General features: G+C 45.7%; 1 protein-coding gene across 1 annotated transcript; it reads right to left on the reverse strand.

The window, feature by feature from the left end:
• Window positions 1-273: 273 nt before the first annotated feature.
• LOC103827102 (uncharacterized) lies at window positions 274-16,372 on the reverse strand. The gene is made up of 20 exons (XM_050973821.1): window positions 16,209-16,372; window positions 16,070-16,126; window positions 14,510-14,547; window positions 13,140-13,280; window positions 12,123-12,185; window positions 10,857-10,977; window positions 10,385-10,477; window positions 9,226-9,386; window positions 8,068-8,153; window positions 7,771-7,854; window positions 6,899-6,961; window positions 6,678-6,755; window positions 6,496-6,584; window positions 5,768-5,804; window positions 4,434-4,582; window positions 4,169-4,231; window positions 3,782-3,857; window positions 3,321-3,405; window positions 3,073-3,160; window positions 274-2,582 (listed from the first exon to the last, which is right to left on the reverse strand). Exons 1-20 carry the CDS (start codon window positions 16,359-16,361, stop codon window positions 2,472-2,474), a joined length of 1,836 nt encoding a protein of 611 aa, XP_050829778.1. The 5' UTR covers window positions 16,362-16,372; the 3' UTR covers window positions 274-2,471.
• Between the last annotated feature and the right edge of the window lie 47 nt (window positions 16,373-16,419).

Below are 16,419 nucleotides of genomic sequence, written 5' to 3' on the forward strand. Positions count from 1 at the left end.
ATTGTTTTTGTGGGGCGGGAAGGGAACCAGTGGCAATTAAATGTCGCTTTATAAACAAGGTGTTATTTTATATATATATATATATATATATTAAAAAAAAAATCCATGTGTATATACAGTATATCTATACCCATACATATATCTATGTGAAGCAACAGGATTGTGTGTGTGGTCACTGTGTCTGCTTTGCTCACAGAACTCATAACTAGGAACTGGTCTGCTGTAGAATTTGGATAAACTAACAGCTAGGGGATAAAAGGAAACACAGAGGCCTTTCACCAGGATGAGTAAAGTTTATTTTAGTGACCTCAGTACTAGGAAATTCTTGCACTGGAAATGTGCATTGATGAGATATGTTTAGGCAAAGGGAGGAAGCAGTGTTACTGTCAGCCAGTAAAAACTCAGTTCTTTCTTCTTCCCACTGTTAGGAGGATGCAGGTATTTTTATAAAATAACTGTTTACTTTAGCCTCTCCTCCTAGCAACCTGAGCTCCCTCACCATGCCCACAGAATGAACTAAATATTGAAATTAGAATTTTAGGGTAGTGTGGCATTTAGGAAGGGATTTGAAATAAATAACTTTATCTAGCAGGATTGTAACTGAATATTTTAGATACTCATCTCTTAATTGCTTGAGTAATACCTTTGAATTAAGAAATATTCAGTTATTTCCTTTGAGCAGTAATGTTCCAGGTGAAATTTATTCCTATGAAATTCTTACCAACTCCTTTATTGCCAAGCAGTACATTTCACCAGTTTCATTGTAATTAATGTTGGTAGTGTTAATAAGTTATCATTAATAATATAGGAAATACCTTGCTTTGAGACTGTTCTTCCTAAAGCTGAGCTATACTAGATTCCTGTGAAAAAACAGTTGTGGCAGTATCCCATTCAAGATAAAAAGCATTATCAACCATGCAATTAACTGTGCATGCTGGTGACAGCTGCTGGCAGGAGCCGATGTTTTAACTCAGGTAATTAAGCAGGAGACAGCAATGCAATGGTCTTGGATTCAGATTCCATCTGACAACTTCAGCCATTAGTAAAGTGCTAGCTGTAGTTACGGAGTATGTAGGTATGGGAAAAAGAAATCCCAAAACAGTACTGAGTTTGGGAGAAACTGCAACTACTTTATGTTTCTTCTTTCCTTCCAAGCTACATAACAATACAGTGATTTCTGCTGTCTGTAGGACAGCTGCTCTAGCAGCCTGATCACAATTCCAGGATAGCTTATAAGGCAGACAACAGGAGATGCCTCTGAGCATTCACCCAAAATGAACACAAATGCTTAGGTTTAGTTAATCCTAAGCCTTTCCTTTCACATGGCCCTAATGTTACTGGCAGGACAAAGGTACTAGGGAATTTACAGTCTGGAGCCTTTCAATAAAACAACATGGTGGCTTACAGCCATGTCATGGTGTATGTAGTAATCCATGTCTACCTTGATTACTTTAGGAAGTAATTTAAAGATAAGAAAAGGTTGCCTTCTTATCTAGAGCAGGCTTTTTGCTGTATATGCTCTTTTGCTCTTTGTGCAACACCTTTCTTGCATCCAGCTTCAATTTTGCAGTAGCTCAATAGCATTTCCTACAAATTCCACCTAATAGCTGGCTCAGCACCCCTTGAACAGTATTTCATAGCATTATCCAGTGGTTTCTTCCATTTGACAGTAGGCTAATATATAAGCAACCAGCAGGAGAAAAGAGGGTCTTCAAGGCTTAGCTTGGGAAATGGAGATGTGAAAAGAAAGCCAAAACACTGTACCGGGGCTTTGGGGTGGAGTCAAGGAGGGTTCATGGTGTGGCTTTTCCTCCCCTTGCATGCCAGGCTGAAAGGGAGGCAGGTCTCTGGAGCAGTGAGCCCACCCAGACGCTCTGCAGCCATTGGGCTGACCATGCACTGTTGGCAGCACCTCCTTAGCTACAGGCTTTATGGTTTGCTCCCAGTGCCTGAGAACAGAGCCAAAACAAACACTGCCTAAGTGCAGGTGGGTCAAGATCCTCCTCATTCCAAGGGTGCTAGGCATTGTTTGCTGCCTTTCCCCTTCAGAAACAGTACCTTTGTTCTGTCCTGGAGGAGGAGAAGTTCCATGACAAGGTTAAGATTGTACCTTGCCCTGTACAATAGTATGAACTGCCTATATGCAGTCCTGCAGATGCAACTGCCTTCCACCCATACACAGGACCCCTACATGGGAAGAAATTGTAGAAGATAGTTACAGCTTCCCCTCTTGGCAAAAATCAAACTAGCTAGCACAGTTAGTCTCCCTAGTATAAACTGGACCATCCACCAAGCAGGGAGCAGAAATTATGTCTGCTCAGCCTCAGTCCCTGATTAGGTCAGTGGTTTGTCCCCATTCCTCAGATGGGCCTGCTACTATGCCTTATTCTGATGATCACTGAAAACAAGTTCACTCTAATACTTGGTCAGACTAGGAAAAAACAGTCTTGTTCCCCATCTTGGTTGCTCCATCATGCGAGGATGTCATAATAAATGGATGGTTTTTTGGTCTGGTCACGGAACTGCTCTAGCTTTAGGCCGATCCTCAGAAGAACAGCTTCATCCCACCATTTTGCCATGACCTGGGAGAAGATGAGAGGCAGAAGGAGAAGGATAAATGAAAAAAAAGTAGCAGCATATAGATGCTCTTGAAAATCTTGGAAACAATTTTCCCCCGCCTCAACATCCTCAAAAGATGTTTCCTCCTTTTACCCCAGTAAGTATGGCATCACTGTATTTGGGATAAAGGCAGCTGTGTGACTTTCAATTGTAAGACATAGATCTTTACATGAGACCTGTTTCAAGGGGAAATGATTTAAAAGAAGTTACAGAAATAAGAGAGGAAAGGTTAGCGATGAATACTGAGTATTTATGCAAGTAGACAGGGAGACAGTGAAATCTTTCTCAAAGACACCTCTGCCATTCAGGAGTGAGGCAAGTCACCCTCAAATTAAAGTTTTTATTTCCAGTACCTGCTCACTCAAGTGAGATGTGTGAAACAGGATGTGATGCTTCAGGACAAAGCCAGCAGGGGATTTTGTGCCCCAGCATTCACAAAGAGCAAATACTCACCTGGAGGCTAATCGGAAGCCCAGCAGTAGAATATCCAATGGGGACCACAAGGCCTGGAATCCCAGTGAAGTTACCAAGCTGCATGAATCTAGAGGGAAAAAGCTGTCATCGGTATTCCTGGGGACAACAGCAAATTCATCCTTTTTTGGTAGAGGCAGCTATGATTAATCTCCCACCTTACAGTCTGAGGTTCTTTTCCAGCTGTTCCCAAACATTTGTTTCTGTAGAGCAAGTAGCATTTTCCTTACCTCATGGACCGGACTGTGAGGGACATATCGCTGCTCCCAGTCAAGAGGTCAGATTCATAAATTCTTGGAGCAGTGCAAGGAACACCTGTGGAGGAAACACAAAATTACTGAACTTGAAAGGGACTTCAGCAAGTCATCTTGTCGAACCTTCTGGCTCGGGAATGGTCAGCAAGTGCAGGGTGCCCATGACCACGTCCAAATAGCTTTTGAATATTCCCACGGATGAAGATCCCACATGCTCTCAGGGAACCTGATGCAGTGCCATGGATATAACCACTAAGTTTAGAAATAAACAGTTGTCTCTCTAATCAGGCTGCATTATCCTCTAAGGGTGCAAGGCACAGCAAAGTGCACAAAAGTCATACTCTCAAAATTGAGGAGGGGAAGTTAATGAAGTGACTGCTTTTAAAAGGCACCACACAGATGTTGAGGACTGTCTCTTTAGCCAAGAGTGCCAATACCTGGTGTAAGGATACAGTTCACAGTGCTGAAGATCTCTTGCAAAAATCTCATGCTCCGAGTTCTCTGTCGATTTGCCTGCAAGCAGAGAGAATACTGTCCGATGGGCCCTCTTGGCTCACAAAATTAATGTTTGATGTTGGCAGACTCTGTTCATCAGCATCTCTGCCTTTGCAAAAGACACCATTCCCTCAATTTGGAATCAGGGTACAGGACAGGTGGCATGTCCTCTCTGGTGCCCTACCATCCAGCATGCTTTCACTGCAGAGGACAGATAAAGCTAGGAGACAGCCTCCCCATACCCATGGGGAGATAAGAGAAGCCCCTACCCCACCTCTGCAGTTTCATTAAGTGCCTTCCTTCAGCCTTCACCCCAGTATATTCCTTACCTTAATATAATCCAGAGCTGTGAACTGGCAAGCCAAGGCCAGGCTAGCCCGAGTTTCCAAATTCTGAAATAGAAAAATCTGATCAACGCTCTGCTTGCAGGAAACTGAACTGTGACAGCCCAGGAGTTCTCTTCCAGGTCTGCCCTTCTATACCAGTAGCCATCCAACAGGTAGTTTGTCATAGAAGAAGCAGGAGCACCTCAGGTTTCTCACCGACATGACATTTGATCTGTATCAGCCAGAACAACTAGCTGCTGCTACTTACCATTTCATGGAAATGTTTATTGAAGTCAGGTTGCAGGAAGTCCCTCATCTCACTGAGAATGCAGATCACATGTGCCACTCGGGCTTCCTCCATCTCTGGAAGAGAGACTTCAACCACACTGGCTCCCAAACTCTGTAGGTGCTTCACCGCTGTGTACAGGACAGGTAAAGCACAGACAGCATCCCTGAGTTCTCCAGACTTCACAGAAAGGCTGCAAATCCCCAACCCCTGCAGAGTGAGAGACCCCATATGCTTTTGTAGGGCAAGCATCTTCAGTGCACTGTGTGGCATGCACAACTGCAGCTGCTTCCCCTAGGGAAATGCTTTCAACCTAACTACATCTCAGTATTCCAACAGGGCAGGGGCTGCAGACAGGCTCCTAACTTACCTGCTCTATTTCAGGCAAATTCACCTCACCCCTCTAGCCTCCCAGTTAAGCCAAAGAGCAGAAGGACTGACAATGTTTCCCTGAGCACTTCACATAACCAGTGTTCTATCAGCATGAAGTGATTATTTAGCATCAAGAGATCCCATTCAAAGCCTCAGGGAATACTCAAGAGACCAGGTAAACAATACAGAGCCACTAAATCTTGATGCATTTTAACAGGGCTGAACATCAAGACTTTGGGAAAAGTGAATCTTTTGCAGTCTGAAAAGAATCCTATTCTTTCTGTGACCCCAGCTTCTTCATAAATACCCAAGCTTGCCTATGATCCATTTCTCCTAAGAAAACTATAAATGGGGAAGGGTGTTTGTGGAAATAAGGAGGGTGAAGAAAATCCAGGCAAAGCCTGAATACTCAGCTCCAATGCAACTACTATATCAGGTATTGTAGAGGCTTTCTCCCCCACCCCCAAGTACTCACCAGGGTCAATCGTGCTTAGTCTAAACTCTGACAAGCACCCTAAAGGCAACACTTGGCAGATTTCAAGGAAATACCAGAGGGCTGGATATATCACAAAGACCCAGTACTCTATTACTACTGAGCATTATGTTGTGAAACAAGGCCTTCCCTTAAAAGTCTTTTACCATTAAAGCTTGCAGAGTAAGTATTACCAAGCACAGATCCGTCTTTATACACACAGAGGCTGAGCACACTGGACTGCATTCTTCCATTGTAATCTGACAAGCCTACAACTGCTGAGCTTTTTAACCCTCAGCAGTCAGGGGAGCCTTCCCCAATACAAAGTTACTGCTGTTCATCCAGCAGACCCCCTTAAGCAACTGCCTTTAAGAATTTCAGGCAAGAGCTATTTAATGCATACAAAAGAGGAGCACTAAGTGACACCATAACATCTGGCACAATAGGAGACGTACAGACTTTCCCTCTTTACCTTTCTCACAGGCAGACAGGACTTCAGCATCACATGCCTAAAGAGGAAGAGGAAAGAACTTTAGTAACTGCTCTCCTCATCTTGGTGAGCACACTCACCAGGACTTCAGTCCTCATGGTACTTTCCTTGTTCCCATCCCTAACAACAGTGAAACACAGTCCTACAGGACTTAGGTCACATGCTGCAAGAGAACAGCTTGCAGGTCACACCCCTAATGAAAAGGAAAGGTCACCTTTTCCAGAGCAGAGAATATTCCTCGTCTGCACTGTGCCAGAGCCAGTAAGAGTCTTTTTTGTACCTTCAGGAAGAAATCCTGAGTAAATTTGTGGGGCTGTATTACAATTTTCAAGCAGTACTAGCTTGCAAGCCCCATTTCTACACTGGAATAAGAAAACAGCATTCAGCAGCTATAGCACTGTCACCGAGTGGATACACTCCTTTTCCTCATTTGATTTTAAACTAACTGTCTTTTGTTATCAGTTCAGAAGCATTGCTTCCAATAGAATCAGCAGCAGTCACGACCTTTCTTCATGCCTCCAACAGACTCTTACTCAAAATGCTGCCTTAGAAAAAAATATCTCCATGTTGATGTTTTCACACAGGCTGTATTATCTTCCGATTACAGGACTAAATATGAGAAGCTTTAATTATGACAGGCAAGAGAGCAATGGGCTCCTTTAAAATCTTATTTTGCAAAGCAGCAGAAAGATAAGAGATAAACCAGGCACCTTAAAAAATGTCCAGTCCACTCCCAGTTTTAAGCCTTTCAGGTCAGGGGCACACATATCAGATAGGGTTGCTTTGGGCTGTTTTAGTCCTGCAGGGAACAAAGAAGAGTTCCTCCTTTTATTCTAAGATGCCTCTAGGAAGGGAGAGCATCTGGGCTCAGGGAGGGAGAGGGCTCACCTACCATATGGATAGAGCAGATCTGGCTCAGCAAGGATACTGTAAACAATGGCTGCATCTGCCACTGATGTACAGATAGGGCCTGTAAAAGAGACCAGCCATAAAAAAGGGACAAGAGGTAAACAGTACCTTCCTCCCCAGGTCTTTTCTAGGTAGAGATTGCCTCCCCTGTGACAGAGAACAGCTCAGAGCAAGGTCCCTGAAATGCAGCACAAGTCCTCTTACCTACACTGACTGTGGAGTAGGAGAGTGGCAAGCTGCCGTGACAACTGATGCGCCCAAATGTACCTGGAGAACAAGAAATGGGACTTAGCTGGGTATCAGCAGTCACTGGGAAGAGCCACCTAGATGGCTGTTGTGCACCCAGGGTAAACAGCAAACCTGCCAGTCACTTCTATGTCTGTCTGCTGTTTTCAGAGCCCAGTCTTTCATCCTTCAGTACTGTTCTGCTGACCCCAATTTGTCTCATCAGTGAAACATGTGAATAGTGAAACTGGTTTCCCCCCATAGAAATTATTTAGCTAAGGGGAAATATGTGCAGGGACATTTTGGAATATTTGTATTTAAATATGCAGAAGCAGCATTTGTGGTGTGGAGGATGGGGAGGCAGGAGCAGGATTATCAGCAGCAGGAGACAGCACCCCATGGGAAGTCTCACGCACTTCACTGGTGAGACTTCATGCCTAACACCAGCTGTATTCTGCAAGTACTCATATCACCTTTCTGACTAGTTGCATTTTGTTATCATCATCATCTTCCTAAGATGAATTAAGATTTGTCAAGTTGACCACATGTGAAGGACGGAAAGAGAGTAATGGCTGAGTATCTGGTCTCAGATGAAAGGCAGAAAGGAAAAGCGGCATGCATATTTTGTTTAGTATTGGACTTAAGTTAGGTTTTTTGAACATGCATTCAGCAGAGAGTACAGAATACTTCCATGCTGCCATGCTAACCCTCATGACTCTCAGGGTGTTACATTTCAGAGTTTCTCTGGTCAAATTTTACTCCACAGGAATTAATAAGTGCCTGACTTGTTTGTGGCATTCTATCTGGAACAGCAAACAAGACAAACACACAGCCCTCCATGATTAGATTACCTTTCAGCCCCACCACACCACAGAACGAAGCAGGAATCCTCACAGAGCCTCCTCCATCTGTGCCAATAGCCACAGGGCAGAGACCTACAAAAAACCCACACATTGGCCTGTGATCAGAGACACAACATGTTGCCCTGTCCATTCTACCAGCAGCTGTATCCAAGACAGCACACAGAGCTCTCTGTTTAGCTACAAGTTCTCTCTAGCTGCTAAAGCCAAACCCCCCATAAAAACTAAATGCCTGAGGTACTCTGGCTCAGGACCTTCCTCCCACCAACTCCATTTAGGACCACCTACCTGCTGCTACAGCTGCTGCTGACCCACTGGAGCTCCCACCTGTGAAGTGGTTAGGATTGTAGGGATTCCTAGGGATCTTGTGGTACCTGAAGCAGACAAAGATGTTTAACCTTTTCTTAGGAGGACTGTGTGCACTATAGGGCAGGAAAAGATACAGAAACACAGCTCAGGGATTCTGATCTCTTGGTAAAGAGACACCATTTAACCTCAGAAAGTGCCTGTCCCTAGAAAACAGGATGCATAACACTTCTGCTTTAGAGTCCAATCTCCTGTGAGCATAAGCAGCCCACCCAAAAGAGGCCCAAAGCAAGAAAAAAGATGCTGCTCCAGCTCTTCTGTTGGCAATGGCACCATGCCATTACTGACTGCCACAGTGCATTATGCAATTCCAAAAGGTGGAGCAGTTGGTGGCCAGCAGTTGGTGGCCAGCAACTTACAGACAAGCAAGTCAGCTCGGCCTTTTATCCCCGAGCAGCAGCTCCCCACATCTCCAGCCTGACCACAGCCCCAGCCAGCAGAGCCCTGCCAAGCTGCTGGGTATCCAGCCGCCCTCCCAAGGTGAGGAAATGCTGGAAATGCTGGCACGCTGCTGCAGCCAAGGGGGAGCCCTAGTTCCACCCAGCTGCACATGCACCCAGTGTGGCTCTACACAAGGCTGATCAAGGCTGTGAGCACCACTGCCCTGGAGCTGAGTTCTCAGCTTGGCTATAGCTGGAGAATTCACCATAGTAAAGCAAATTCAGTGAAGCTGTTTTAGCTAGGAAGTAAAACCACTACCTTCTCCCGAGATGACTGTAGCTTTTTCTCAATGTTCTAGGTCTTCAGCCATCACTGAGGCTGAGCGTTACATGACTATTTATTTGTTTTCTGTCACAGCTTTTGTGTACCACTCATACTATAAACATTCACACCTCCAGGCCTGCAATGCCTGACAAACCAAGTTCCTTACTCAGCAGACAACACTTGGAGCCTCTCCTTCCTTTGGTTTCAGGAGCCTTCAGGCTTCCACAACTACTCTAACCCTCAAATGTACAGTACTGGGTTTTCATACCCTCAGGGTTCGTCATGCTTCCCCTTATTTTTGTAACCTTCCCTGTGAGTTCTGGACAGTCATAGGTATTTCTAGACTGGGAGAAGAGAGAAGACAGGGATTTTTACCTATTAGGGTTACATCCAGTTGTTCCAGTCCCTAGTTCATGCATGTTTGAGACCCCAATAATGATAGCCCCAGCCTCTCGAAGCTTCTTGGCCACAGTAGCATCTTCTGTTTCTGGCTGTGTCCCAAGATACACTGTTCCCACTCGGTGATGGTAAGGTACCTAAGCAAGAAGACACCTAATTATTCTAAAGCTCTGTCAAAGGAGCACATGCACACTTCAACATCACAACAGATCCCAGACATTAGGACAAGGAGGTAAGCAAGGGCTAGGGAGCAGTACTCTTCAACTTGCCCTGTGTTGGTGTCTGTCAGGACTTGACCCTTCAATATCTGGTCCCTCTCCCATGCAGAGGAGTCTTTTTCACACCATGATACAGAAGGGCAGAAACAGTAGATGATCAAAGACTGCCTCCTTGCAGCAATGCAATTGCTATGCCCAAAGGCTGAAGATCACCTTGGCCCCATGGCACACAGCTCTGTATTCCATCTGTCTATGGACAGAGCTACAACATTTCAAATCTGCATGCTCTGAAGCCTGGCACCAAGATTAGCTGAATGCCAAAATAACAGATGGGCTATTTTCAGGATATGGGAAGTACTCTACTTTGAGGAAACAACAGAAGAATCTGTACATAAACAGGACTCCCATCACAGGGGTAGGTCTCTGCAGAGTCTACAACAGCCTAATAGCACTGCCACAAGTATTTACTGTTAGCTGTTGTTAGGCCACAGGTAAAAATCTTCATCAGTAGGAGTTTTCAAAGGAACTTGTGTATTTCTGGCACGTGTATTTTAAGGTGAGAGGGGTATTTTGCCAATGGAGTAGAATCAGTGCCTGAGAAATACAGGCAGTTACACCCACTTCACAGATGCTTTTATACATTCTCATTTCATCATAAGACTGTTTCCCACACCCACCCTCTACTCCCCGTGGATTAAAGAGATCAGTACGAGATAGGGAGCACGTCTGCTGTATGCAAGATCTCTCTTCACCTTGCAAAACGTGTTAATCCTACTCACTACAAACCCACATACAACCCCTCATTACAAACACCTTCTCAGGCTTCTGCTGAGAAGCTGGTCTCAAAACCTTGTCGCAGTGAGTTGTCCAGGTTAACCACCTGCAGCAGGAACTGGCAGCTAGACAAGGAAACTCACCACTTTGAACTCTTCTTTCAGGCACACTGGGATGCCATCCAGACAAGACAGGGTACACTTATTCCTGTAACGAGTGGTGGAGGCCTCAGCCATCTGCACAGAGAAAAAGAAAAAGCATAAAGCATATGCTATATATATATTTAGCTGAGCTGAAGGTCATCATCAGTATTGGAATGGATATAAAAAATGGCTTTCTTGGCCAGTCTATCAAAGTTTCCTTCCTTCCACCATATGCTGGTGGGAAACTACAACTTGGAACCATCTACACTAATGGATCCCGCATAAGCACAGAAGTCCCATTATAAACAGTCATCCAGCAGGAAACAGATTGATTTAATGCTACCTCTCTTCACAGGAAGGAAAGCAAACTTGTTTGTAGCCCTCTACACAGAGAGTAAGGTAAAATGTACTCATTTTTCTGTGCATATTGGCCCTTCTAATGGATGTTTGGGGTGGCAGAGGTAGACATTACCAGCATTATTTGCTCCTGGTCCCATTGTACTATGGCTCTGAGGGGTGGCGTGGATTTGTCACAGTCCTCCAACATGGCAATGATGTTCTTGGCTACCTGGGTTGGTGTCAGCTTCCCACTCCTACAGAACAGGAGAAGTTGGAAGTTTGTTACAAGACCTTCCTTCATAGGGTTTGTCTCCCGTGCAGCAAGATGGCAGCTGTCACAGCTTTAAGCAAGAGTCAGGTAAGAATCTCTATGTGGTGATGATCTGAACACTGTTGACACCATCAAGATAGGAAATTCTTTTCCTTAAGGGGAGAATTTGCCTACACAGAATGCTCCTTAGAGGAGAGGCAAAAGCTAGGAGAGCTACCCAAATGTTCCTGAACCACCAGACAGATAAACAGAGAGAAACAACTGACAGCTATACTGAGAGTCCTCAAGCTCTTGAAAGCTTGGAAGCTGTGAAACTCCCAGTATAATGAGCTAAGACCAAAAGTCAGACCCCTTTATGCAGGTCTCCCATTACAGAGAAGGGGCTGCCAGCAGTACTGTCTTAATCCACCTTTAATAAACCTTCCCTCCCTCCTGGCAAAGGCGTGTTACACCGCAAACACGCCATCTCTGGCTGACACAAAAGCCTCGTGGCCAAGATGCACCTGTAACACGAGTCTGCAGTGTCAGCCCTCTGCTCCAATGCCTCAGCCTGCAGGCAGAGGTGGCCCTCGAGGAATAAGTTCTAGGGGTGCAAGAATATTTTTCCAAGGGTTCCACTTCTGGCATATGTCCCAGAGGCAGCTAGGATTACCAGTCAGCCAACAGCTCAGGGAACCCCAGAGTAAGGGGGGTGTTTTCAGCTCTTTCCAAGCTGGACATGTTTACTGGGTGAAAGCAGGTGTCATGCTCAGAGAAGCACGGAGAAAGAGCTGGGGAACCAAGGGATTCAACAGAGACCCACAGTATGCACAACTTTCATAATCCAGATCAACCTTCATCTATTTCTCACTCGTGTTTGAGCAACCAAGATGTGTAGAAATCTCAGACAAAACTGACAATAAGCCAAAGAAAATAGCATTTAAAGATCCTTGCAGGGCTTATAAAGTTGTGCCAGCTCTCCCAGCTGACTTTCCTTTGTTATTCTACTAAAGGGAAAGAACATCAGGAAGCGATGATAAACAATGGCACCTCAAGGACAAAGAGATGCCTGAGAGCCTGTGGAACAGTGGCAGCCCACAGCAGAGGAACATGCGGGACAGGTTGTTTCCAGACCATAACTTCACCTACCGGTAGCATTCCAGGTAGTCTTTGATCCCTTTGAAGCTAAACCCGCTCCTAGCAGAATCAGACCTGCAAAAGAAAGGATTAAAAGGTGCAACTGTGAGCTACCACAGCCAGGTTTGTTGAGACCTGTAGACTTCAGCATCACTGTCCAATGCAGATTTGGGCATCACCCACAGCAAACCATGTGGATTGCCAGCCCCTGCATTGCAGCTCACACTCTGTCAGACTGCTTGCACACAAGCCAGGCAACAAGCACACTATGGATGCCATAAGAAATAAGGGACCGGTTTTGCCAGTATGTTCTAGTTTCTTCATATTCCTACTGAATACATCAGTCATTAAACTGTTCAAAATGTATTCCAGATTTACATTTGCTACTGACCACTACAACATTATAGCCTAGCTGGAATATACTTGTGAATCTACTCCCAGGACCTCTGTCAGAAGTTCAATCCAGAGACAGCTGGCAGCACATCTCTGTGTGTAGTGCAGGAGTGGAAAAAAGCACCATGCAGCACACACAAGGATACACACAAGCAAACTGCTTTAACACCAAATTAATGGCTCTAGTACATAAGCAGTAGGCCATTTCTCATCACTAACAAAGCTAATTTCTTGTGCATCATTTTCTTTAGAACCTGTGTTTCTTCAAGCAAACCTGGTGTTCTCTTTGAGATTCCCTGCAGGCTAGAACCAGAGCTCCTATAAAGTCACTTAGAGGAATCTATTTACTGACTAGCCAAACACTAAGTGTACCTGCTCTAATAGTGCAACCAGAGCCCTGGTAAAGGCAGAATTTGTCTCTCCCCAGTAGGCAGACTTTGCCCTTTCACATTGCTTGTAATTACTGGTGATTTGTAAGTTACAAAAGGCAAGATGACTGACAGCACTATTTGTTTTGTGAAGTGGCTGGCCATGGAAACAAGGATTCAATCTAAATTGCTGACAATGACTTCCCACTAACACAACGGTGCCAGCACATGTATTCTTCCACTTCTCTCTTACACATCACATACTGACCTTGCATCTGTCAGTTGCTTGATAACATCTGAAGGGCTTTCAGCTTCAGACTTGTCTTCTGTAACCCCTGCAGCAACCTCTGGGATAAACGTGGGATCTTCATGAATGTCAAGGGAACGCATAAGCAAGAAGTTGTTCATTCTAAATAAGAGAGAGTCACTGCTGGAGTTTTCAACCTCAACTATGACTAATTTTTCAGACTGTTCAGAAGGAACCTTTACCCAAGAACATTTTGTCTTAGCAGTCTGCTTTCACAATGGGGAGTTGCAACAGTTAGAAGCTAATCTCTCTCACATATTTCCTAAAGGCAGCATCAAATCTATTCTGCCTGTTTAACAAAGCCTCCTACCTCTTGGTATAAGGGGAGCCTCGAGCTGGGAAAGCAATGGCAGAAGTTTTTGATTTACTTTAATTAGACCTCTCATTCACAGACTAAACAAGACAGGAGTGGAGAGGAAAATAAAAGAAGAATATAGTGTAAGCCATACATTCAACTACTAATCCTGTTAAAACAAGCACCTCTTCAGACTTTTCCATGACCTGCTTGAACACAGTTTGTTTGTAATCAAATACAAATCCATGGCCTGGACCACACAAAGCAAGGAGATCAAAACCCTGTCACAGATATCCAGGAATAAGCTGCAATTGAACAGCAGTGACACTTGCCTGGGTTCGATTTGCTCAAAAAGACCACATCCCAAGTCAAATTCAGGGGTGACACAGTTCTCTGTGTCCTGGGATCTGCACAGATGACCCTTCAAATGATGGGCAAACTATATGGAAAAGCATGAAGAGGTTCCTCAACCTCTTACCCAAGTGTCCTCTTACTCCTCGTGCAGTGCATACTTGAAATCAGTTTCTGAACAAAAACACATGTGAGAGCAAGAAGAAAGGCTGGCCTAAAATAAAGAACATCATTAAAAAGAACCTACCAAAACCTCTGAACTTTATGTCTGGCCTCACTTCCCCACTACTACTATTCTTTGAACTCTGTCAGTGATAAGAACAGCATAATTGCACAGCCACCAGCTTTGAAAAAAAGACTGTCCTTTAACAAAAGAGCAAAGACAAAGAGACATAAAGGCAAACAAAAGGCAAAAAGAAAAGCTGTCGAATACAGTTTCTATGCACCTGCACGAGTGTGAAAAAAGGTTAATTCCTTCTTGTAGAGACCAACTCAAATGACAGTAGTTAAAAAAATAATCTAGGAAACTTCTATGAAGCAATCTTATTCTCCAATCAAATTATGCAGCTTTTCACTTTAATAAATACAATTTCAGATAACCTACAAGCAGAGTGCAATGCAAGTACCTTAAACCTAAAAAAAGAAATTAAAAAACTTAGAGTGGGAGAAAAGTCTCCATGCTTACCTCATTAAGAACGGCAGTAAGCAGATCTGCCCAAAAGCCTAGGAAAAAAGCAAGCAAAAATATTGGTTTGCAGCAACTTTGACCTGAACACCTTATTTCACTAGACATGAAATGCTGAATATGCTCATGATTGCTGCAGGCTTGGAACACCCTAGAGATCATACAATGCTATGCAGTAAAGAAACAGCGCAAACACTTGTATTTTACACCACAAAAACGGCCTGAAATGCTTTCCCCCCACCTCTCATATTTATATAATTATAAAAAGAGTATTCTTCTGCCTTTGTCTTTCCCTGACTCACACAGAAAGCCTGCATCTGCAGCTGCAACACCGTTAAGAAGCATCTATATAGCTCCCATCCGTTATTTTCTTCATGTTCCACAGATTATGCAAACACTGGATAAGGCAGGAGCTAATTATTTTATTTACTATTAGGACCTTGCCCGTCTCTCAACCAGCTCCCGCAGTAATATGAGTCAGCTTGGAAAAGTGTGAGAAATTTAGAGACTCTGTGGTAGCAGACAGCAGAAAATAGTCTTTCAATACCCTGGCTCCCAGAGTAGCAGCATCAACAGTCCCAAAGAGATCAGCCTTGTTCTGGCCTGTCTTAATATCTTAACAATGGACTTCAGAAACACGTTTCGAGATGTATAAATACTGTAAAGTCCGAGGCAAGGCTCACTCTGCCAGCCCCACAAAGCGGCATGTTACCTCATACATTGCATAAGAATTACAGCACCTTTTTGAAAACACACGGCTCCTAATCTACATCTAATGTAACACAGCACAATCCCGTAGGAGACTGAGAATCTCACAGCCCCCTTCCAAGGGAGGCATCGGGAAAGGAAAGAAGCCCTTTGCCATGCACCAGAAGCAGCCACAAACCAAAAGATAACAAAGTACTCTGGTTGTTACATCTTGACAGAAGCCACTCCGAAGGTATTCTCACAAATAAACACAGCCCATCAAGCTGTTTCACTCCAGGCCCAGCCGGACATCAAGCTTTGTAACAGGCGACACGGCTGAAAAGAAACTTTTGTGCCTACTTCGCTCAAAAGGAAAAGCCAAGCAACCGCAGCAGCAATCGGACCCAGCTGCTTCCAGCAGAAGCAGGTGCGAGGTGGGCAGTGCAGGGGACGCAGGCTTTTGTCCCCTCTGCACCCCGACACCGAGCGGTCCCAGCGCCACAGCGGGATCAGCCCGCAGGCTCCAAACACGCCAGAGCCCAGCCGAGGGGAGCACGGGCGGCACAGCTGCCTTAGCACCCTGCTGGAACCCTCTTCAGAGGGCTGAGGGACCCGAGTCCTTTAATGTCCAAGGAAAGCTGCTGGCAGCTCTATTTCGAGCTTGATGTCAGCTCCAAAGCTCTCCACACCCGAAGACAGACAGGACCCCGTCAGCCAGAGGCCGGCGCTCTCAGTGCCCGCGCCATCACACCTGTGGGGCCAGGAGAACCCGAGAGCTTTCAGAGAGCCACAACCTCCCCGCCGAGCCCCGCTCCCTCCGGAAACCCCCGCCCGGTTCTGCCCGCACTGCCCCGTCTGCCGGCCCGCACTCACTGTGTTGGCCACATGGACGAAGAGGCGCAGCCCGGCGCCGCACAGCCTCGGAGCCCACTGCGGAGAGAAGGCGAGAAGTGAGGTGAGCGCCGGCCCCGCCGCCCCGCGCCCGCCGCCCCCCGCCCGGCCCGGCGCTCACGGTGTCCCGGGGCGGGCCCGGCGGCCCGGCCTGGCGCGGCCCCCGGCGGTGCAGCACGGCCGCCGCGCTGCCCGTGTGCCGCCGCCCGCAGCATAGGTAGGCGGCGGCGGCCACGGATAGCAGCGGTAGGAGCAGCAGCAACACCGGCGCCATCGCGGAGCTGCCTCCTAGCGCGCCCTCCCGCTGCCGGGGCGGTGCTGGGGCTGGCCCC

The sequence above is a fragment of the Serinus canaria genome, chromosome 1 (genome assembly GCF_022539315.1).
Source record: "Serinus canaria isolate serCan28SL12 chromosome 1, serCan2020, whole genome shotgun sequence".
NCBI classification, from domain to species: Eukaryota; Metazoa; Chordata; class Aves; order Passeriformes; family Fringillidae; genus Serinus; species Serinus canaria.

Coding starts and splice junctions, on each gene's coding strand:
- LOC103827102 (XM_050973821.1), bottom strand. CDS start 16,361: ATGGCGCCGGTGTTGCTGCTGCTCCTACCGCTGCTATCCGTGGCCGCC. Junction 7,855..8,067: donor AGCAGCAGCTGTAGCAGCAG/GTAGGTGGTCCT, acceptor GGTTTTTTGTAG/GTCTCTGCCCTGTGGCTATT. Junction 2,583..3,072: donor GGCTTCCGATTAGCCTCCAG/GTGAGTATTTGC, acceptor ATCTTCTCCCAG/GTCATGGCAAAATGGTGGGA.